Below are 24,179 nucleotides of genomic sequence, written 5' to 3' on the forward strand. Positions count from 1 at the left end.
CGTTAGATGAATTCTAGTTGATCGTGGAACTTCCGTCGAATGTCTTCAAAAAGTCAAAGTATTGTAGCTTAATTTCTTCGAATTCCTTTCAAAGTATAATTTTGAATGTTTCACATGAAACGTTTTTTAACGTGAGGTGACGATCAGTCATCTTGAAAGTGCTTTTAACAAATTTTTGCTTTAGTAGTTAGTACTATTATTTGGAATAGTACTAAACTACATAGTGACATAAGGTTTTTGGTTTTTGTCAATAAAACCACCATTCCAAAATGGGTGATGAACTACCATCGGAATATGACATTATTGTCATTGGAACAGGTAAGGAAGCATTTTTGTGACTCTATGAAGGAACAATAATGTGTCTGTCACCGTGGCGAGTCATCCATATAAGGATGAGTTAAACGTCACCCGCTCAGAAATAAATTTCCTCTGCAGTGGTTTAATGGTAGTGCTCTCGATTTCAAAATTAAATTGAAAGATAATCCTGTTCTTCTCCCTACTTGACGTTAAGTGTTACATCAATGCGGTTTTTATATTCGTTCACCTGCACACGTCTACGCATCTATTTTATAATGTCATATTATTTATAAATTAGGAATGACAGAATCCATCGTCGCTGCAGCAGCAAGTCGAATTGGAAAAAGGGTTCTTCATCTGGACAGGTATGACCCATTTTTGTTGGAACGTGTCAGTTTTACGCACGATCAATTTTTCTGCTCGTGAAATCATTTCTTCTACATATTTCACTCATCTTTCTTAACAGTAATGAATATTACGGAGGATTGTGGGCCTCGTTCAATTTCGAAGGACTTCAAAATTGGATCGAGGAATGTCGTCAGCTTAGTGGAGCAACCTGTGATGTACCAACGGAGCAATTTAATAGCCTACTGAAAGAAGGAGAGTCCATAATAAAAGCAAATAATCAATTATCTACTGTATTTAATGTGGAAGAAAAATGGTATATTGTCAAGTAAGTAAAGAAAAAAAATAGACATTAATTTCGTATTGTAGTAACCTTAAGAAGCATACCATATTTGGTCGGTTACTCTTTAGTGACTCGTCGGAGCTCAGTGAACAAGAAACGAAAGATACCCAAACAGATGGAACTCAAGCTAAGGAAGTGAATGAAGAAGCGAAAACTGATGAACCACCGGCAGGAGACGATGCTTCGGAAGAGACTGAAAAAACCGAACCAGCTGAAGAGCACAAGAAAGCTGACAAAAGGCACAAGTCTTGGAGTCAAACAGAAGTGAAAAAGAACTACCGAAAATTTAACATTGACCTAGCACCCAAGGTAACAGGAAAAGTGGCAATATTCTTACATTCTTTTATGCATTGTATTCTCATACAATTTGTTTCAGTCTATTTCAGCGGTGTTAATAATTTTGATGCTATTTTTTTGGTTTATATATTCGCGGTAGTCCAGGGGGTAGAGCGTTGGACTGCCAACCGGAGGGTCCCGGGTTTGATTCCCGGGCGAGGCACTCTGGGCACCTGCAGCTCCACCCAAGCTATGTGATTTTTTGGATATCAGGTCTTCCTGGGAAACCATAACCGGCACAGGGAAAGGAACTGGCCCCCCTACCCTGATAGTGTGAATTTCACATGCCGTCGGGCTTAGTACTGGGTGAACTCTACCATCACCTACCAAACCGACCTCCGGGTGGATTACTCTGTTTATGGTTTTTTTTTATATTTATAGGAGGGCAAAAACTAGAGCAGGTAGAACAGTTAACGTATCTCGGAAGTGTTTTGGACCAATGCGGTAAAAGTAGTAGAGATGTATGGATAAGAATTGCACTAGGCAAAGAGGCTTTTACAAGGAGGAGGGAGTTGATGACAGGGAGCGGAAATGTGGTCATTGAAGCGGGAGAATAGACGTAGACCGGAGGCTTTTGAAATATGGGTGTGGAGAAGAATGGAGAAGGTGAAATGGACAGAGAAGAAAACAGCTGAGGAAGTACTGGGTTGTTGGGCGAAGAGAGTGGTTTGTTGGGAGAAATCCTATGGAGGCAGGAAAAGTGGATGAAGGGGGTGTTGACCAGAATGCGGTAAAAGTAGTAGAGATGTATGGATAAGAATTGCACTAGGCAAAGAGGCTTTTACAAGGAGGAGGGAGTTGATGACAGGGAGCGGAAATGTGGTCATTGAAGCGGGAGAATAGACGTAGACCGGAGGCTTTTGAAATATGGGTGTGGAGAAGAATGGAGAAGGTGAAATGGACAGAGAAGAAAACAGCTGAGGAAGTACTGGGTTGTTGGGCGAAGAGAGTGGTTTGTTGGGAGAAATCCTATGGAGGCAGGAAAAGTGGATGAAGGGGTTGTTGACCGGCAGTGGGATGTTGAAGACTGTAATAGTGGGGAGAATGTTGGGCAAATGAGGAAAGGGAAGGAACAGGATAGGGATGTTGGATGGGATGAAGGGGGGAAGGAAGTACTCAGAGCTGAAGAGGGACCTGATGTAGAGTAGGATGTTGTGTTTTGCTAGGGGTCACAAATTATTTAATTAGTAAATATGTCCATCCAAAAACCTAACCGGTAGATTACCTAATAATAATAGCGTCAAATAAGTTGTAGGACCTAGCGTTTAACATATATATATTTGTTAAGAAACACAGCATCACATTCAACTCATGTTAAATTTTGAAAGTCTATTAGTTCAGAAACATGCACAATATTTTAGGTGCTTCAATAATTTGCAAATTACTCCCTAAAATCATGCAAGTTATTTCCCATTACTTGCAATCTCATTATACCCAATAGATTCCTACCAGTTAGTTTTTCGGCTGAGTTTATTTACCCAATGGATGAATTTTGGGAAATATTGTAATTACTCTTAGAGGGATTATACGGACCATCTTTTGATTAATAGCAGAATAGGATGCATTAATATCAATATGGGTGCAGCGAAGAGGGTATAAAAATATCTCAATGAAATACTAGCCCAAATCTAAATCATGAGATTAATATGTAATATCAGAGGGAGTTGATTTTGTTCTTTTGGAGATTCTCAGGTGGTTTGTTGATGGTTAGAGCTGCGTCTTAGTGGATGTTCATTAGAAATGAAAACTGAAGCATTTTACGATCACATTAAAGAGAATTTCTTTAAGAGTTTCACTATATACTTATGTTTAAGTGAAGTGAAACATTGTAATTCTTAGTATTTTTTCTTTGGAATGCTTAATTTTTCATTCCCAAAATCTCTCATTCTGATGGGGTGGTAATGTCCCCAGTGGGTGTGGGCTTCTGTCAGGATTTGGAGGATTATTTAGGAAGACAAAATAGGCTGTGTTTGTGGGATTAGAGGAATGTATTGCCAAGGGACTTGCTTGATAAAAGGCACAGGACCCTGTATTCCAGAAATGGAAAATTCAACATCCACATTTGAGGGTTTTTGCTTTTTGACTTTGAAACTGCCCCCTTGTGGTTTTATTGTGTGTAACCAAGAGATATGAATGAACACTCAAAATGTTGCCTGACACATTTTGAAAAAGTAACTTCTGTTGGTTAAAGTGATAATTCCAATATTGTGTTCATGTTCAAGCAAATTCGAAATATTGGACTTCAAAAGAAAATGTCGTGTAATCATATTAAATTCTTTTAAGTTTAGTGGAAGAAACCTGGAGAGGTGAGGTAGGAGGGATTTCAGGTTCTGGAATCTCGTAGTTATTTTCTTCTATTGGTACATAAACACTGGAAAATATATTCTTGGAGATCAGGTTGATGTGTTGGCAGAATTTTTCAGGCGTAACCTGATCCTTACGCAATATGGAGGGCACTTCAATTGGAGTGTGCCCACCATCTGATAGGATGTTATTGTGGGCCCCTTGGCATCATCATTCATATGGAATGATGGGAGGCAATTGCTGACACTGGTTTTCTGTTAACCCTATCCAAATGGCCTGAAAATCCTCCCTCTCGCATTTTGCCAACCTATCCCAAATGGTGCAAATGATCTCAATCAGTCCCCTGAATAACTATTACCCACCATCATATTCTTTATATAATACTTGACATTACTATTACTCTGAAAAATGAGTATTTCAACATCTTCAAAATTCTTTTACACCGTTTCCTGGGCACTTCTGATTTTGTCTATTAAAACAATTTTGTTGGAAAATTGGCAGGATGGGTTAGGTACAGAACCTGCCCCTCTGACCGCACCTGTTTCTTTATGTGTAAGCATCACAAACCATAGGGGTTAGCATCAGGCAATCTCATCTATCAATCAACCTTCGGGCAGCTCAAGGAGTGAATGGCTGTATTTAATGAACCATAAAAACCATAGAAAGTAATCAATCCGAATGTTGGTTTGATAGGTAATGGTGAGTTCACCCAGTACTAAGCCCGAGGGTGTGTGATATTCACACATCAAGATAGGGGGCAGTTCCTTTTCATGTGCCGTCAATGGTTTCCCAGGAAGATCTGATAACTGAAAAATCACACTGCTTGAGTGGAGCTGAGGGTGCCCAGTGAGGCTTGACCAGGAATCAAGCCATGGCCCTCCAATCAGTAGTTCATTGCTCTACTCCTGGACTACCTCAACCCACATTTAATGAATATTATCAGGAAAAAAAAGAAAAAAATTGAAATTCGAAAAGGGAAGCCACAACAGCTAATCATTAGGAAATGATTTCATATCCTCTAGTTATCAAATTTTGCAAACATCTTGTAATACCTTGAGCAGGATGAGACAGCATATTTATTCCCCAAATTGTTACTATATAGCATAAGTGCCGATTTTGGTATTAATGCTATGCACTTTTTTTTTAAGCAAAATTGCTGACTCATCATGCTCGAAGAAGGATATAGTGTTCCTGAATGTGGTGATTTAAAATTATTTTAAATAATGTTGGCTTAAAATTCTCGACCTCGAAGAGAATAGTATGGTGATCACATAAAACTGCTCAAAAAGATTTTAGTGGTTAGTTAGGTTACCATTGGAATACATTTTTTACGTAATCTTTCGAAGAGTGGATCTCTGGTGTTGAATGTATTAATATGTCCTCACTGGTTTTAAATCAACAAAGCTCTTTCTGGTTTGCAACCCCACAGCATCAGGAACTAATTGTAGCCATATCTCACTTAACATTAACTCATTATGATATCAGAAGTCCATCTATCCATTCATTCAAGATGTGATAATGTGAAGTAAATGTGAGATATGTTGGAGGTAGTCCCTATAGTGCTTAGTATGTCATCTAAGACTCACATATGATATCAGATAAAATTGAAAAATTAAAAGGCCCATAATTTTAGTCATTAATGGTTGTTTATTAGGCTCTCATTGATGGCATCATATTAGCACAAAATGGCTATTAAAGTGATTGTCTTTGTCTCCTTATTTTCTGGACATATTATCTTATTCTACAAAATGTCTTCATTCCGTATGTGTAAAATTGAGATTTTTTGTATGAATGATGCTGCTTTTTGGGTAAGTTTCAGTATATTTCCCATCAGAAATCCCCTCGTCCCATTACCATATTAAGCCACTCACTTCATTCCATGGCAGAGAAAAAAGCCATTGGAGTAGGCAGAACCTGGAATTCATGGATTTCATTGTAAATATCATGATTTCAGTGTGCAGTTTTGAACCTATTACAAATGAAATCTGGCATCAGGCTGCTTTTTGAATTAATTCTGTGATAAGATTCTTTGTCACAACAAACAGCGTTCTTGATACCCTTGAGTAACCTGTGACTCTCTTTGAGAACTCTGGAAGTGGAATAAGATATGCATTTATAATATGAAGTACTTTCCAAGATAATTACATGTTCCTACTTAAAACCTGCAATTGCTCTCTGGTATATAAATGCACCTTTGTGCTGAATATAAGCATTTCAATTCCATTTAGCGGTTATTTAGGTTGACATTCAACATTTATCATGTATTCTTTCAACTTTCTCTGTAGAATGATAGCATCTAGTGGAGCAAATATTGATTTTACTTCACATGAATTTGTGTATTACTTTTCTTTTTGTACCCTTATATATGGGTACATTTTCTTTATTGTATCTCCCAACTATGGAGTGCGTAATGCAATTGCCTCACTGTGATACAGATCATTTGATTATTAGGATTTCCAATGGTATCCATCTTTTTCCTCATATGCAGTTGTAGTGGCATAGCTTTTTAAAAGATTGTTTTTGAGTAATTCGCAAAAATTGAAAATCTAGTTAAATGAATTTTCTTCCTGAAAATTAAAACTTAGTTAGTATGGTCTGATACTCACAAATGTGAATTTTGCTATAGAGAGTGTAATTTTCTATATTAATGCATTCACTATATTTCCGAAATTTGCAAATGGGTATATTTCCGAAAGTTCATGGAAATATACCCATTTGGTCAACTGATTTTTGGCAAGGCAAACGTCTAAATTGTGACAAAACTCTAGAGATCCTCTATTTAGAGCATTGAGGTTCAATTTTCCATGATGATCATAAAAGTGAGGAAGGAGAAGATCAAAAAAGAGTAAGGAAGGTATGATAATAGTAACCTGGAATGTGAGAACTTTACTGAGGGCAGATAAATTGAAATAAATAAAGTATGGAATGCAAGGCAATTCCATAGGTGTACTAGGAATGTGGTGTGAAACCAGGTGGCTAGGAAATGGAGAATTTAGTAGTGAGGCATTTAAATTTGTCTATAGCAGGGGCAAGAGTAGGGGAAGAATTGGGTAGCACTGATTCTGTTTTCCAAGTGAGGAAAACAAATATTTAACTTATATCTAGACTAATGATGGTTAAAATTAGAAGCATACCTACCAATATGGTGATTATGCAAGCATACTTCCCAACACTCAAGTTCAGAAGGTGATGAGATTGTAAGAATGTGTGAGGATGTGGATGAGTTGACAAGGATGACAAAGGACAAAATATAATTACAATTGGGGGTTTTAATGCTGTTGTTGAATCTCATCATGATGTGGAAACCTCGGGGAAATTTGGTTTGGGAAACATCAAAGATAGAGGAGAATGGCTGCTAGAATTCAGTGTTCAACATAACATGGTCATCAGGAGGAAAACGTCAGTAATAATAAAAAGGTACCAGATTGATTTCATCATTGTAAAACAATGGTTTAGGAATCAAATAAAACCCAATGACAGTTACCCAGGTCCGGATGTTGACATTGATTATTTTTGTCGTCATGATTATGGCAAAGTGCAACCTATAGCTAAAGAAAATTGAATGAGTTGTTAAGAATAAATGACCACTAGAGAATCTGAAGAAGGGCATTTGATAAGGAGTCAATTGAAATAGCTGAGAAATTGTGAAGTGGAATTGAATGAAACTAGAAATAGTGGAAGTAGCTGATAAAGTCCTAGGCAGGAAGAAATTTAAAGCTTGGAAACCTTGGATGACGGGAAATTCTAAGCTTGATTAACAAGAATAACCTAAGGGCAAAGAAGGATATGGATGGCTATAGGAGCATAAAAAATAAGATAACAAAAAATATACTGTGGAAAAGAAAGTGGTTAAAAGCACGGGCGAAGGAAATAAAAGAACATGTCCAAGCAGGAAAACAAGATCTATCCTATCAGAAAGTTAAACCTCCACAATGTCAATAAAGAATGAGGTCCACGGTGATTAATAACAAAGAAGAAAGGTTGTAAGTAGGTAATGAATGTGTGTGAACGTTGGAAAGAGTAAATTGAGGAGCTATACCATGGCAAAGATATAAGCTATAAGAGTGAATAATATTGAAAATAGAGGAAAAGCAGGAACATAAATTTTTCCCCCAATCACAAAGAGGGAACTTGAGCATGCCAATTAAAAGTTAGAAAGACAATAGGTGTGGATAATGTAACAGCTGGAATATTAAAAAAATTGGAAATAGAATGAAGGAAAGATTATTTCAAATATTGTGGAAATGTTATGAAAATGGAGAGATACTCCTAAGACTGGAAAAAGCAAAAATGTTATGATTCCCGAAACAGGGTAAGCAATGGAATGCATGAATTACAGAACAACTGCTATTCTGTCACATGCTTCCTAGGTCCTTTAATGTACAGTGAGGAACAGAATCAAAAAGAAAAGTATTGGAAAAAATCAAATTGGGCTGTCTGAAAAGCCAAGAAACAGGAGAAGCTATACTGGCACTTTTCTTGATCCAAGAGAGAAAGCTGGAAATAAATGAAATGTTTTCATTATTTTCATTGGTTTGCAAAAGCTTTCAGTACTCTACATTGGAAACATGTTTTAAGCCATGAAGAGAATAGGAATAGACTACAAAGGCAGGAGGCTTATATTTCAGCCCTACCTGGGCCAAAGCACTGTAATCAAAGTAAAGGGATGTGAGAAAGAAGCAAAGATTATAAAAGAAGTAAGACAAGGATTTCCAATTTTACCATATTTGTGCAACTTATAGATTGAGACTACCTTCAAAAGATGATGATAATTATTAAGTGTTAGATCTTCTTTGGATAAATTGAAATTTTCACCTGGAATCATCAGAGACCCTCATAATTTTGGATTATTCCATACTAGATATTATTCCTATAAATTATTATTGACCGCAATTCTTAAGTTCTACTCAACAGGAAAAGGATTTAAACTGGGGACCCTAGGGATATCCAACAAAAATGGTACCTAGTAGTTAAATTGTAGGATGAGTGCCAATACAAATGGTATATTTTTGCCTTATATATGAAATGTTTAAGTTAATTCACTTCATGTTTTTTTTTTAGTTTAGTGAGTATTCTCAGTATCAGTGAACTTCTGTAAGAATCAGTGAATATTCTGTAATAATTACAGTGAAATATTTCTATGAGAAGTACTATAATGAAAAGGAATCTACCCTTCCTAAGGTGTATAATTTTCAGCAAGATATGGAAATAGGAATTATATTTATTTCACTATTTTAAAAATTACATACATTACTACAGATGCTTTACTGAGATATGGTCGTAAGTATTTGATGTAGGAAGTTGATGAAAATGAAAGAGGTAAAAATGTCTTCTAAATATCGTAGTAGCCATATACGAGGGTCATCCGGAAAGTAGTACCCGTTCGTGCCACATGAAGTGCTGACGACGCGAGTAGCCGCTGGACGAGGTCAGATAGCTTCAGTGGCTTGTCTGCCTTCTCTGAGCCAAGTTGCGTGACGCTAGCATTGCCTGTGTTGTTTCTGTGATTGTTTACAATGTTTAAAAAAATTGAGAACGCCGCCAGTTGTGAAGTGAGGGCAGTGATTAAATTCCTCAATGCAAGAAACGTTCGCCCATGTGATATTCATCGCCAATTAAAGGAGGTGTATGGAGACAATGTAATGGACGAGTCGTCTGTTCGGCGGTGGTGTCGCAACTTCAACATGGGGAGGGGGAACACACACGACGATGAGCGTTCGGGGAGACCGTCTGTCATTACAGACCAACTGGTGAGCTCAGTTGACGAATTCGTGAGGAACGATCGGCGCGTCACAATTGATGACATCTGTGAGCATTTTCCCAATGTTTCTCGAACAATTGTTCATGAAATTGTTAAACACCATCTGCATTATGCAAAAATTTGTGCAAGATGGGTCCCTCGCGTATCTCAATGAGCTGGCGGCGAAGGACTATGCAGCAGGAATACAGAAACTTGTCACACGTTATGACAAATGCCTTAATTTGCTTGGAGATTATGTTGAGAAGTAGTTTAAAGTATCCTCTTTCAAATAAAATTTTTTATGTTTGTTGATATTTACTTTTGTGTCTTTATTTCACGAACGGGTACTACTTTCCGGATGACCCTTGTATATAGGTATGTATGATATATTCCAGGATAAGTATCAATAGTTACTGTATCTTATGCCTCTTAATCAAGTAATGCCATGTAAAATTTTTTGATCTTGTGATTTATTGAAACCATTCTGTGCATGTCTTCTTTGGTCCATGTCTCATTCAATCGTTTTCAGTTCAAATCCCTCTTCCACTATAATGAGTCCCTTCATACGAGCATAACTTCTCCCTTGTACCTGTTGACATTCAAATCAATCCTCTTCCTATCTTTTCATTATCATTTTCTCTAATTATCCTTGGCTGAATACAATCTCTGCATGATATAGGTTACAACCTTAATGCCTTCTTTTTCCTCACTTTCTTTGTTCTCATTTCACTTTCTCTGTTCTTCTCCATAGCCACATTAAAAACTTAAAAATACTTTTTCCCTTGCCAGCCATGTTTTATATCCATATGATATCAGTTTAATCAAATCACTTGGCAAACCCTTTCCTGATTTCAGACAAAATCCTTTCTGTGATTGGCAATTGTTTCACCTTCTCGGTCATTTTCTCTCCTCGTGATATTGTTTTTCATTTCTTCCATACAATTCCCATGCCATCCCATTAAGTCAACTGAATATTTGAAAGACTAACTGTTCTACTACTCAATGCGTACTTTTTGGTAATTTTTGTCTTTATTAATCTTCATTCCACGTTTTTTTCCTATGCTTATAATATGGCTCCATCCAGTTCTTCTGATTAAGCCAGTACTGATTGATCATCTACTCTTCTTATTTTTTTCTCCTTCCACTGAAATTATCTCTTTATTTTTTAGTTTCCTAGGCATATATTAAGCAGTATTGCTGGCATTAAGCATCCTTGGCTTACTTCTGCCAGTGCTCAACTCTTTATTTCATCATCTTCCACTAATATGACTACTTTCTACCTTATGTGCAACTTAGCAATCTCACTCCTATTTTTCCAACAACAATATCTTTAAAAATTGTCGTCAGTACGCTCCTGTCAGCTGTGCCAAACACTTAAACCAAGGCAGTACTGCACTTTCGTGTAAATTTCCATGTTTACATATGTTTCTTGCGGCAAGAAATCTCAGGTTAACCCAGTTCAACCTCAGTGTTCTTTTTTAATTAGCCAAATTGGTCATCACCCTTGTTCTCTTATATTTTTTGTTCTGTTCAATTTACTTAACTTTGCTCTTCTTTTGAATATTTTTGTTGTAGGCTTTGTACCCTGAAATATTAAACTGCCCTGTAATTCAAGCTCTTTTTAGCATTAGTTCCAATTAATGCTATAAGATGCCCATTGCAAATGTCGCTACTCTGGTATTTGAGGTGACTGGAGAGTTGTTTCTAGAAATGTGGCAATATGACTCGTTTCAGTCTTTGGTAAAATGATTCCATTGCAATTTTTCTTAGCTTGATGATGTTATTAGTGTGCAACATAGTAAAAATAAAGATAATTAATGGTTTCTGGCGTAACTTTATGGAACCGATTCATTATAAATAAATGAAAGGACTAACTTTGTAGTTCCACACGAAAACGATTTATTCACACGACCCGGGTTTCGAAGTAAAACTTCATCACGGGATGAAGTTTTACTTCGAAACCCGGGTCGTGTGAATAAATCGTTTTCGTGTGGAACTACAAAGTTAGTCCTTTCATTTATTTATAAAAATAAAGATGATAGAGGCAATCGTGTTCTCAAAATTGAATGGTAGGAGAAATAATTTTAGTTATATTATTATTATTAAAATAATATTCATTAGTATTGAGGCTTATTTCTTGTTTTGAAATCTCTCTCAGAATGATGTGAAAATCCTGAGAAATATCAATGAAACAATTTCAGAGCGTAAAAATCATTCGCCTTGACTGGGACTCGAACCCAGATCCCTAAATATCCGGTCGAGTGCTTTAGCCACTTAAGCTACCGAGGCGTCCTCTTAAACTCTGAAATTCCGATAACGGATGGCTCCTTGAAACGGATGACTCCGTTAAAAGTTACTGTTGCGGCATCTCCCGCAGTTTCTTTGGAATTTGTCCTGAGAAATAGTTAAATATAATGTGGGAGTTAGGTTCTCAGAAGTTTTTGGGCAAAGCATTCATCCCTGACCCAATGACCCATTTTTGTTACTTAGGTGACGGCATCATATGATGATGTTGCTAAGTTTCTTTTCCATATTTCATAATGGATAATCACAAAAGTGAGCTTGAGGTGATAGAATTAATTTTTGCAATCCTTATATGTGGCATTATGAGTGACTTTTTTCCCCTTCCTCTTTTTTAGGATATATCCCTTCAACTCTCCTCTCTCTTATCTTTAATTGTTATTTATTTTTCACTCTCCTGTCCCTTTCTATTAGTAGTTTTTAAACTCATAATCCATCTTCCCAAAATGGATACTCTTTTGGATTCCGTAAATTAAGTTTGCCAATTCAATTATTTTCCTTGCAATCTTCCAATTTTACAGCTTCTGTTTGCCAGAGGTTCCTTGGTGGAGCTTTTGATTTCCTCCAACATTGCTCGGTATGCCGAATTCCGAAGTGTCTCGCGAGTTGTGACATGGTTACAGGAAGAGGAGGAGGGCAGTGGACGCCTCGAGCCTGTCCCTTGCTCACGGGCTGACGTGTTTGCCACTCGAAATGTTAGTGTTGTAGAGAAGCGCATGCTGATGAAGCTTCTCACTTCATGCATGGAGCGTGAGAACCATCCCGAGGAGTTCGAAGGTATAGTACTGCGACTTAAATCATTGGTCATTGTTGCCGTTTGTGATTTCTCTTTATCAACCTGTGACATGAATGAAGAAGAGAGAGAAGAAGTATTTAACAAGCCTATGTAAAAATTCTGCTTTTCATTTCAATGTTAGCTAGCGCTTAATGTAACTCTTTCAGTATTCCTTTATTTCATTGATATAGTAAACGATATTGTTTTGTGAGTCAGTAGTATCAAATCTATGAACAACTTATCACTTTAAATGAAGATAATTATATGAAGAGCACTTGTAACTATTAGTCATTTTTGGAAATGCTAGTTCCCGAGTACCCTGAACCTTGTTTTGTTCTTTTCAGAATTTGAAACAAAAACATTCCTTGAATTTTTAAAGGCCAAGAAACTTACCCCAAATCTTATACATTATGTGCTGTATGCCATTTGTATGGGCACTGATTCAACATCATTTAATGATGGTTTGGTTAGAACGCATCGCTTTTTGTACAGCCTTGGTCGTTATGGGAATACTCCATTCCTGTGGCCAATGTATGGAAGTGGAGAGCTACCACAGTGCTTCTGCAGGTTGGTTTAAGTTGGATGGAATACTCAAAAATAATCTGATGATGCCACTTTTGTCATTTGCAGAGCTTTATCACTTCCTTCTTGAAAATATAATCACTTTCTTGTTTTTACTTGCAGGCTTTGTGCAGTGTTTGGTGGTGTGTATCATTTAAAGAGATCTGCTGAGGCTGTGTTGGTTGGCCCTGATTCCCAATGCAAGGGTGTGATATCAGCAGGCAAAAGGCTGGAGACTGAGAACTTGGTTCTTGGCATGGAGTATGCCCCTCCTCAGTATTTGGCATCTGCACCTAAGGGAGGACTGTCTCGTGGGATATTTATTACAGATAGGTACATACTCCCCACTGTTTCAATGGTTTGATTAAGTTTCTTTGCCTGGTCTCTTTAAAAGAGATTGAATTACTTCCCCTCAAATCTACAGAATTCATGCAGGCATTTGACCAATTCTGGGGGGTCAAAGTGTAAAATTCTATGTATCCAAATTCTATTTGCCAAAAATTGATCTTGAGATATTTTCAGAAAAGGAAAATTCTTACCTTTTCAATAGGTTATTCAGCAAGATTTTCTGTAGACTTGCTTTAATTTTATCAAGTTGTAAAAATACTTTTGTTTATTGCTTGAACCTTAAATTACAGATATGATGACTGAATCTGTTAAATAGTTTTTCAACACTTGTTCAGTCTGATAACCATTTGGATGAAATCTGATTACTTAGATGGATGTCTTATGTGTTTTAACAAATTTGATTTTCACTTCTTCTTTTTTCAATACTCCAAAATTAATTCTTCAACACTTTCGTTTTCCAATCAATAAAAATTAAAGTTTTTGTTTTCTAGTTTATTAAAGTATCATAGATTACACATTTTCTAAAATAACTTATAGTGTTACTTGATTTTCAATTTTCTATGAATATTTGTGTGCCTTTTGCAGATCACTTCTTCCCTCTGAGAAAGAAGAACTCACTCTGCTCCAGTTTCCTCCTCACGAAGGACACCCTGAGCCGGTTACCATCATAGAGCTTGGATCAGCTACCAGTGCTTGTCCTCCAGGACTTTGTAAGTATTTTGGTCACAAATAAACTCTTTGGACCTTCGGTCATTTTACCCTAGAGCCAGCTGAAGGAAACTGCCCCCTTAGTTGTTGCTTTGTTGAAAATTCCTAGCACTCCCAATTTGTGAGAAGGTGGTGAATGAATGGGTAAGTTCATTTGGTTTCAACAGTAGATGGTGTGGTAGAACATTAATTTTTTAAATTTATGAGGGTTATCTCTCCCAAATAATCATGTATCCTAGTTATCCAAGTAGCTCTGTAATACTGATATCGTTGCATTTTATTGTAGATGTGATGCACATGACTTGCAAGCAGCAAAAAGATGCCAAAGAAGATCTAATGCCGGTGGTGAAGAAACTGCTGAGGACCGACTTTGAAGATGACACATGGAGTGGAAAGGTTGAAACTGGTGACCAGGGGACTCAGACAAATGAGGAAGTGGCCGCCGAACAGGATGTAACCAAGGAAGTAGCCAAGCCTCGTGTGCTTTGGTCTATGTTTTTCAATAGCCCTGAAACATCATCATTTGACCTGGCTGCAGATGCTCCTGCAAATGTGTTTCTCTGCTCTGGCCCTGACTACGATCTTGACTTTGAGTTTGCTGTTAAACAGGTAGGTTTGCTTAAATATTTTATTTTGATATTTTATGAGAAAATGTAAAAATATACCCAGGATTCGCAAAAAAATTACCTAAGAAGTCCTTATGTTTTAGGAAATAAAGTAAAAAAAAATGTTAGGCTTTGCCATTCAAGGAAATATACCATAAGAAAATTAACTTGTAATACTGTATTGGCACAAATTTAACTGCACCAAATAATGGGTAGTTTGAACTTTTGAGCTGTGATTTTAGGAAATACTTTTGATTCATTGGAATGGTAATTGAGTTGTGCAATGTTGAATGGGAGGTATTCATCGCATTTAATGTGAGCATTGGTTTTTTTTTTAATGAGGTAGCGATGCATTCTTCAAAATGAACAGACCTACAAAATTAGTATGATAGTGGTGGGTTCAATGATATCACCAGTGGCTGGTGATAACCATTACCAAATCCTACTCAAAGCATCTTGTTATAGCTGGCTTACGCAAATAAGATTTTTTTTGGATATTCTCATATGCTGGCATTGCTTTAATGCATGTTTATGTGGAGTAAATAGGTGTATAGATTGCATTTTGGGATTTTTCTCAAAAATAAGATCATTTGTGTATTTCTATCTCTTGCGGGTGCTAAACATTACAATGGAATCTCATATGTAAAGTATAATTCATTCCGCAATCTGAAACACTTGTTTATTAAGCAATTTTTTGCATATAAAGTAATGTAAAATATGATGTGTTCCATGCTGGAAAAAATAAATTATTTTTACGGTTTATTCAAAGATTAGATAAATACATTGTTTTAGGATCGTGGTTCTTCTTTATCTTTTTTTCTAGTTTATTTATGATTCATATTAAATTCTTTTTTACCAGAAAGCTGTCTGTAGGCATTTGTTTTTACCAATGCTTCAAAATTTTGTGGAGTTTTCGAATGGTAAACAAGCAGGAGTTTGATATTCAGATTGCCACTTGCATCGGCATAAAATAGCAGGGTGATACGGCCTTTCATTAGCTTGTGGCCAGGCAATGCAATCTCCTTTGCTATGACATGCACAAATATAGGTTCCCTTTGGCATCTTCTTCCCAAAGAAACCATGTCTTATCAATTCACTGATGAATTTCTCTGCTGCATTTGGATCAAAACATACTGCTTCTCGTAAACTTCTTGAGCCATGCACTTCTCCCCTTAAATACTCCTTCAGCCATTGATGATCCTGGTATCTTTTAACAACGTCAATGAAAATGGCTTTAGCTTCTTTCAAATGATATTCTTGTTAATAGTTTAACATTTTGGTTGATTTTCATTTATCCATATGAGAAGCAACCTTTCAGCATTGTTGAGAACAACCTTTAAAATAACTAAGTGCCAATCAAGTTTACGGTCTCGGCTATTTCTTTCATCACTTCCACTATGATTGTTGCATTGAAATCCACTTTACTGTTTAATAATCAGGCTGATACATTATATTGTTAATGCAAAAATATTGCCATTTGTCGAAGGGTACCAAGATGAATGCCCAACATTGTGACCAAAACCACAATCTGCTCAATTAAACTTAAAGTCATGCAAACAACTGCCACAATAAATACATGCAACTCATGTTTCCGGAAGTTTTTTGTGGCATTGTCTTTTTTGATTCCTAGTCCATAATTATGTCTCCTGAATTGGGGTGGGGGGAGGGGTCAGCTTTCAGGGGCATTCACAGAAATAGCCACATCATCAAACCATAATACCCTAATGTTTATGTGTTTCATTTAAGTTGCATGGCATCATTTATTCTGGATTGATTTGATCTGTATTTGTTCAGATCAAAATATAACTTTTGCTTTTTGTGATTGATACGCATTTTTTTGATTGATTGATGCAGTCTTAAAAACATGGTATCTTTCCATGCATGATACTGAATGCTTGAATATATAAATGATGATTGGCAATTTAGGATCTTGTTCATGCATAAGTCTTTTTCATAATTAATGCATATATTATTCGCACTACAATATCCACGTAGATGTTGATCATTTGGTAGCTGCAATGCTAGTGTGTGAATATTTTCTGGCTATCTGTTTTCAAGTATATGAATAAGATATGTTGTCTAAGAAGTACATGGTGGTCACTCAGTCAGGAAAATTTGGGAAACATCTAGAAAGGTTCATTCCCTTCGAAAATCCTGGAATGAATGGAGAAAAAGCCCCATCTATAAAATCTGGAATTTGATCTTCGCATCAGGAATGTTTGATCTTTTGAGATTTTCAATCAGGAATTAATTATTGGATATTCCCAGAGCAATTAGTATTCCTAAATATAAGCAGAGAAATCGGTTCACGTTTGCCATAAACGTGAACCAATTTCTCTGCAGGCTCTGGAAAAAATCCAAAACAGACTTCAGTACCATAGGAATGTAAAGTGAGTGATATGGGGGGCGATCCATGAAAAATGCCCAATGGATCTAAATACCAAGGAGAAAAATCATCTAAAAGGAAAAAATAGTCATTTAGGGCAAATCTGGAAAAAAGTCAAGAATAGGAAACTAAAAAATGGGTGACTGCTTTAGAGTATGTTGCATTAATATTTATCAATAGTTCAGCTAGGTTAATTCATTAATCTGATGCAATTAATTCTTCACGAAAATCCTGCTTTCCATGCAGGCAAAGGATATCTTCGAGAAAATGTATCCTGGCTGTGAATTCCTCCCACGGGCTCCCGACCCGGAGGAAATAGTAGTGGATGATGGTGGTGAGGGTGAGCCAGGGCCTGCCTTTGGCGAGGGAGGTGGTGGGGAGGCTGGCAGCGGGAAGCCTGAGGGTGAAGGTGCCGCAGGGGATGGAGGGGAGGCATCTGGAAATGCAGATGACGCTGGTGCTGCTGAAGAATAATCTTGAAGACTTTTTGAGGTGAAGTTTTGGTAAGGTATCAGGGTCCACGTGGTAGGTAGCAGTGGTGCATCAGTCGTTTAAGAATCTTTCCCCAAAGGAGCCCTGTTCTTTTGGGTTTTTGATGGTATGGCTGCGGAAAAGGCCCTCAAAATGATGAACTTAAGGCTTATTAGTGAGGCAAAAAAAATGAGATATAATTGCATTTTAATGTTGTTGCTTAGTGAAACACAGGGTGTGTTGGGTTTCACATTTTTCCATGCACTTGCTGTAATTTTTACAAGAATGTATTTTTGTTGATATTGTCTTTCAATTTTCATGTGTGAAGAATGTGGCCCTGGATTTTAATTGTCTTTGCTTGAAGGCAAATGCTTAAATACATACTGCGATTCTCTCTAGTCACTCCTATACATGCTGCATTTATGAAGCCACCACAAGCTGTTTTTTATTTAATGCTTTAATTTGGTGGGTAGTCAAACCTGGCAGCCCTGTCTTTTATAGGTCATTGATGATACTGACGTCTTCCTTGTTACTGTACCCTATGGCATTGACACTTAAAGATTGCCAATAGATTCTGCTTAATAAGTATAAGGGGTCATTATCATATTTAATTGTATAACCATATCTATTCATCATTCAACTTTTTTATTCAAAGTTTCACCTTTATTTATTTAAAATATATTGACACTATCAATGATATAATGTGATCAAAAAAGTGCTTTGTTAGTAGACTAAGAAGAAATATTGGAAAATTGCTTGCGGTAAAATTGTTTTATATTGCCAATGTAGTCTTAAATCTAATGTTTAGATTTGAAAAATTTATAAAAAAATTTTATATTTATTGTTTGAGGCTATGTAAGAAGAAAATCTTAATAACCCTTCTATGTTAAAAGTTGCATTGAATAAATATGTTATGGGAACAATAAATAAAAAGACAAAATTATTTTTGTTGTTACAATCTACTTTATCAAAAATACATTTTCTGTTGCCAGAGTGCAATTGATATAAAATTATGTACATAGCGTGTTGTGCAAATAGCTTTATCTATTTAATGTCTTGAGCTCTGTGGTCCCTGGTTACCTTCTTTTTCAAAGATAACTTCAGTATAGCTGGCTCATGATGGAATTCCACAGTTTCTAAATGGCATTTTTTTATGTTTTTAAAATATATTTTAGCAGTCTTTAGAGCTTGCCAATATGAGGTTTAATTAAAGTTTGCTGGTAAATGCCACACAAGTTTATCCAGCTTAGTGGAATGAATACTTGAATAGTCATGGGAATTGATAGCAGTTAACTATGTATCATTTTGTCCTCATGTGCCAGTTGATAATGTTGCCGAATATTTAAAAGGTCATGAAAATTAATTATTTCAAATTCAGCAAGTGTAGTTGGCAGTTGCATTATAATCAACTACATTCAAACAGTTATAACCAGTGAAGGCAATTTTTCCATTCACTAACTTGTCTATTTTTCAAAGCAAGAGAAAAACCAAGAAGACATTTCTTGACAGCCACCAGTGGATCTTCATGCTAGTCTGAAGACTAAACAGTGCTAACAATAATATTTCCATGTTCACTGGACTGAATAGTTTTTAGGTGGATTGCATGCCGCAAAATGTCTTCAAGGGCCTGCAGTTCTACTTGCACAATCAATTATAAGTTTTCATTCACAGTTCTTTTTAACATCCCTCATATCCAATTAATACAAATAATCAGGCAATTAAATACCTTAAATACTTATGGAATTGGGCACAATTTTTGGATTCAACCAATCATACATATGCTTTCTCTTCAAATTCCTTTCATCAATTACATGAGAGAGCCTTTTCAGTTCCAGACGAAACCTGAAATTCAAGATAAGAATCATGTCAGTTCTCAGCCCAAGCAGTTTACAATTTATTTTTAATTTACTTTGTATTGTTTTTCCTCCTCCCAAATCTTTGTCATTCAACATATTTCATTGAATTTTTATCACCCAGGAACTGGGGGAGTTGCAAGGTGATAATAATGTCTACCATTGCAGGATAAATGGCCACAATGGCAAAGAATGATGGGTTGTGTATCCTTATCCATTATTTTATTTTGCATTTTTTGTTGCATTCAAAATTTGAAATATGTTAACCTACTTCTGAAATATATGAGGTTTTGACTTGACTAAATTTTAGTGTTCCTGTTGGCAAGCACAATAGTTTAGCAAATAATGATTTGATCTCCCCTGTCAGTCCCTATGCTGCTCCTGTTTTTTGGATTTTCATATTGTAAATGCAGCCACAAAGGTATAGTAATGGAAAGGCCACAGTGTTTTAAAAGTTTAATTTTGAGTTGATCCCTTACCTCACACTCCTCACCCCAAATTTAATCGTTAAGCCAGCAAATTTTGGAGGGAAGGATGATGGTTTACAAAGAAAAGACGTGCTCGTTGGGGTGGAGTGCAGTTATTAGATATAGCATAGAGAGAAGATCAAGGAACTTAGTAGGATTAAAAGTAGCAATTTCTTTGGTTTTCAAAAAAATGTTGATTCATAAATGACAAAAAGTAGCAGTGTGGGTGTAAAGAAAATGCACTCTTCACTTTAACTAATAACTTAACTTACAGTAGATCATCATTGGCTTACATTAATCTCAAAAGGTTCTCGTAAATTTAGTGTTAGCATTGTCATTAAAAAAGCACCCACACTTTTATTAATGTTTAAAATTTTGCTATTGGATAAAGAAACCATCTATACTTACTCTTCAGCAGCCTGAATTGAATGTGGGTCATATAGATATTGCACTTCGAAGTCCCCCAAGGATTTGGTCCCTTTCATGCTCAAAAGTTTAGTAATCACCATGATATCCAATGTACTCCTTTTGTCAGGTAAGCGTAGCATGATGTCCGCTTCTGTTAGCTCGGTCTAGGGAAATAAAAAAGTATGGTTCGAAAAGTTCCTGCACATAGTTGAAAACAAATGGCTAATCCTAAGTAAGAGTAGTATGTACTTCTTCCAGCTGAAGAAGGCATTTTGTTTTGATTTTTATTCTAAATTATAACACACCTTGTCAGTGGGTGGTGGTCCCAAGAGTTTCCCGGGATAATTTGGGATGAATCCATAGGCTTCATACTGTTGAAAGTTAGCTGCAGCGTGCCCCAAGCTGCAAGTACTCACTAATACTGTCATGGTCTCAGCAATCTGAAAATAAGTGTACAATATTCTTCGAGGTAATGAGAGCCAATTTGTCAATGTATTTTCAACACACTTAAGGCATAGTTTAAGACTAACTTTTCGAGGAAAACATTTTTTAAGTTTTTTATTTGTTAAAGAACAATTGTTGTTTGGGTAATGAATTGGTAAATATTTAAGATCACATGAAGATAATAGTTATTATTTTAACTTGGTGTCTATTGCCTTCTTTGATACAATAGCAGCATTAACATGTATCTACTTATTAAAATTCATAAATGAATATTTCATTAGCAATAGTGCTAATTCAAGTTCTAAGTCAATGCGATTTATGTCATGTGTAATAGTGGAAAAATGGTCTCAGCCATCTTAATTGTTTAACTTCATGGCTCTCACTCAGTCCTTACTTCATTCTCATTCCAAGCAGTTTTAGCACATTGAAATTTATGTTGATGGGTTAATGAAAATTTTTTCTAAGTGAATGAAAAATAGTCGTGGCTCGAGTGTGCAAAAGCAATTTGTACCAGAAGTAAACTCATGTGAACTTCTGTGAATAATGCCAATGAAGAATTCAATGGCATCAGGATCAATCTTGTGAAATTGGATCTTGAGGCATTAGAAAAAAAGGACTAGTTTTCACCAATTTTGATTCAGTCTCTGGACTTGTGCAAGCTGCAGGAAAAATTCAGCTGCCTTATAAAGGGTAGGAGAGGAAGCTGGATGGTAGAGAACTGTTCAGGTGAGTAGACTATTGTCTATCAATGAGGCGCACATCAGGTAAGCGGCAGAGAGATTTTCATCAAACACCACCTCTTATATGTGGTTCTTCTTAACTTTCAATACTCAAAGTTTGTTCATTCTTTGTGGAGAGTGGAGATTTCAAAAAATAAAGTCACTGGTATGGCCTGCTTCCCACAAGTGATTTTTTTTAAGTTGGAGTGATTCAAATTACACTTAGTGGCTATTCAAGAAGTTCTCTTGGGTTTCCCACCGGGTCAGGTTGCAGTACACCGACGTTTTGATAGCTGACTCTGCCATTGTCTTCAGGGTGAAGTGGTGAAGTGAAGCTTCAGGTGAAGTCATCGACTTCACCCTGAAGACGATGGCCGAGTCAGCTATCGAAATGTCGGCGTAGTGCAACCTGACCTGGTGGGAAACCCAAGAGAATTTCTTGAATACCTAATGCCGGGAAAACCTGAGATCTTTCACTTAGTGGCTATGTTTGTTTTCTTCAGCCCATAAAAGATCTCTCTGTTTAGACTGCATCAGAGTACGTAAATGCCAATTCTCTACCTTCTATCTATTACATCCACCCCACTTCCCCCTCTATGAAATCAAAACCTATCATCCCTCTGCCATCTTCTTTCAGTGCTTTTTTTTTTAAATATATATAGTCTCATGTCATGTAAATCACTTACACCTGAAGATGTTGCAAATATGACAAAGCTGGTGATCACAATGAAGTTCAGTGAATTGGACAAGGATTTTTATAATTCAGGAAGGTTAAGAAAGTAATTAATTTTACAGATTTTTCATCTTCCAAAATTGAGAGACTTTCTTGAGAACTTGAGAGATTTTTTAGTTCCTTTTTTAAGTGAATAAGTTGAGTGTTAAAGTGAGCTGGAAATTTTTCAATTCTATTATCCTCATTTTGCTATTTCTAAGCTTTCCCCAACTTTCTGGGAAAATAATTATTTAACTATATTGGGCAAAGAAGAGAGGATGCATAAAATAGAAGCTGTTGAGAGAAATGGTGAAAATGAAATTGATGGAACAAAAAATGAGCATATACATGCAGGGGGTTAGGAGAAATTCGAAGAATGTGACATGAGCCAAAATAAATTGTAATACAAGTGAAGGGGCATACTAAATGTGGTACATAAACCTAGAGATCCATATTATAATGTTAAATCATCACAAATACGATGTGATGCACTGCAAAATCTTAGGGTGTGGTTCTTGTCTAATTAGCATCGGTAAAGTGAGTGAGCAAGCTGACAAAGTTCACCCTGGTGGCGGCAAGAGGGTAAGTTCCAGTGACAGCAGTAGCTTTTGATTGATTCGTGAAACTGGCTGGGTATCCCTTCACGATATTGCATAAATGGCCAGTAGGGAGTATTTGCTATGAAATATGCTTATGTGCCATGTAAATGTGAATCAATACAAATTGCTTTGTGTAGGTATCACCCTTGCCATTGATCTGCATCATTAAGATGCCATCAGGGAGTGAGGAGTAAATAAATGTAGGGGGTGAGAATTTTGGTCACAAGATGGCTGGTAAAGTGGTATTAATTGAGAGTGATAGAGGGGGGAATGTTTGCTGAGCGATGGGGCAAGTATTAGGATGAAATGGAGACAAAGTATTCATACATATGTATTTGATAAATGGTTAGTTTTAATGCAGGCAATGTATTTAGTATCTCCCTTGGTGAGAATTATAAGTGTAGTGGTGCCTAGTCCTTGGGTCCATCAAAAACTTTCTTATACTGAAGTAAGATCTGGTGCTTTCCCGGCGTATTTGATTCGTGAAGGATTCTCGGGTCTTCCACCGGGTCAAGGGTTCCATATTGGCCGACATTTCGATGCCCGACTCGTGCATCGTCTTCAGGGTTGATGAACCCTGAAGACGATGCACGAGTCGGGCATCGAAACGTCGGCCAATATGGAGCCCTTGACCCGGTGGAAGACCCGAGAATTTCTTATACTGCATGGAGGAAATAGGAAACTCTTGGTGAATTCTAATTGAGCATTTGCTGCAACCTATTTCACATTTCTTCCTTTGAATGTTTTGCTATTGTTAATAATAATTATAATAATGCATCAAGCAATATGGGAAGCACTGAGTTATTATCTCACCTCTTCTGCTGTTTCAAATTTATCTGATCCAGGTACACCCCGTATTTCTAGCCCATTTTCACTGCGTGGCGATGTGATTTCCTTCCTCCATTCTTGTAGTTCATGGTCCTCTGCGATTTTCTTTGGGTCATCTGATGAAAAAATTTTGATGGTAAATTTTCACTCTATTAGTTCCCTTATCTGGCATTAAAAACAATTATCATATTATAGCATGTCAAACTGTAATTTTAGCACAATATAATTACCATAAATGTGGGTCACAACATTGAAGACATATTTTCGAATGCATTCATACAGGTCTGTTCCATCATCTCTGTATGGATAGTTTGGCAGGATATGGGACTCGAACACTCCTCTTGACTGAATCTCATTTGGAAGCATGCCCTTTAATCTGAAATCCCACCTCAAGTAGCTGTTGGAGATAAAATGAAAAGTAAATATGTATATGCAAAAATGGTGGGATAGGAAGGCTGCTTATTAGCAACTTCTCTGTTCAAAGATAGGATCTAAATTTTAATCCTAGACCTAATATTAAATTTAATATTCAGAAACATTACACTTTAAATATTTAATTTTCAAAATTTTTTTCTATAAAGAGTTTTTCTCTAATAATATGCATAAACACGCATTACGTTTGCTCATGT

General features: G+C 36.5%; 2 protein-coding genes across 2 annotated transcripts in view; one reads left to right on the forward strand and one right to left on the reverse strand.

Moving 5' to 3' along the window:
- The first annotated feature begins 31 nt into the window (after positions 1–31).
- On the forward strand, positions 32–18,463 carry Rep (Rab escort protein). The gene is made up of 10 exons (XM_071596979.1): positions 32–318; positions 596–662; positions 764–970; positions 1,054–1,294; positions 12,188–12,443; positions 12,786–13,008; positions 13,126–13,335; positions 13,936–14,060; positions 14,345–14,667; positions 17,296–18,463. The coding sequence occupies exons 1-10, from the start codon at positions 270–272 to the stop codon at positions 17,521–17,523; spliced, it is 1,929 nt and encodes a 642-aa protein (XP_071453080.1). The 5' UTR covers positions 32–269; the 3' UTR covers positions 17,524–18,463.
- A 21-nt stretch (positions 18,464–18,484) lies between these two features.
- LOC139698084 (polyunsaturated fatty acid 5-lipoxygenase-like) overlaps positions 18,485–24,179 on the reverse strand; it is an 89,632-nt gene continuing 83,937 nt past the window's right edge. Inside the window, exons 9-13 of the mRNA XM_071596978.1 lie at positions 23,781–23,947; positions 23,536–23,666; positions 20,554–20,688; positions 20,249–20,412; positions 18,485–19,362 (exon numbers count right to left, since the gene is read on the reverse strand). Coding sequence (XP_071453079.1) covers positions 19,248–19,362; positions 20,249–20,412; positions 20,554–20,688; positions 23,536–23,666; positions 23,781–23,947 — 712 coding nt within the window. The 3' untranslated portion in view covers positions 18,485–19,247. The remainder of the gene's footprint in view (positions 19,363–20,248; positions 20,413–20,553; positions 20,689–23,535; positions 23,667–23,780; positions 23,948–24,179) is intronic.

This window comes from Hetaerina americana, unplaced genomic scaffold, assembly GCF_022747635.1.
Source record: "Hetaerina americana unplaced genomic scaffold, ioHetAmer1.1.p SCAF_8, whole genome shotgun sequence".
Lineage (NCBI taxonomy): Eukaryota > Metazoa > Arthropoda > Insecta > Odonata > Calopterygidae > Hetaerina > Hetaerina americana.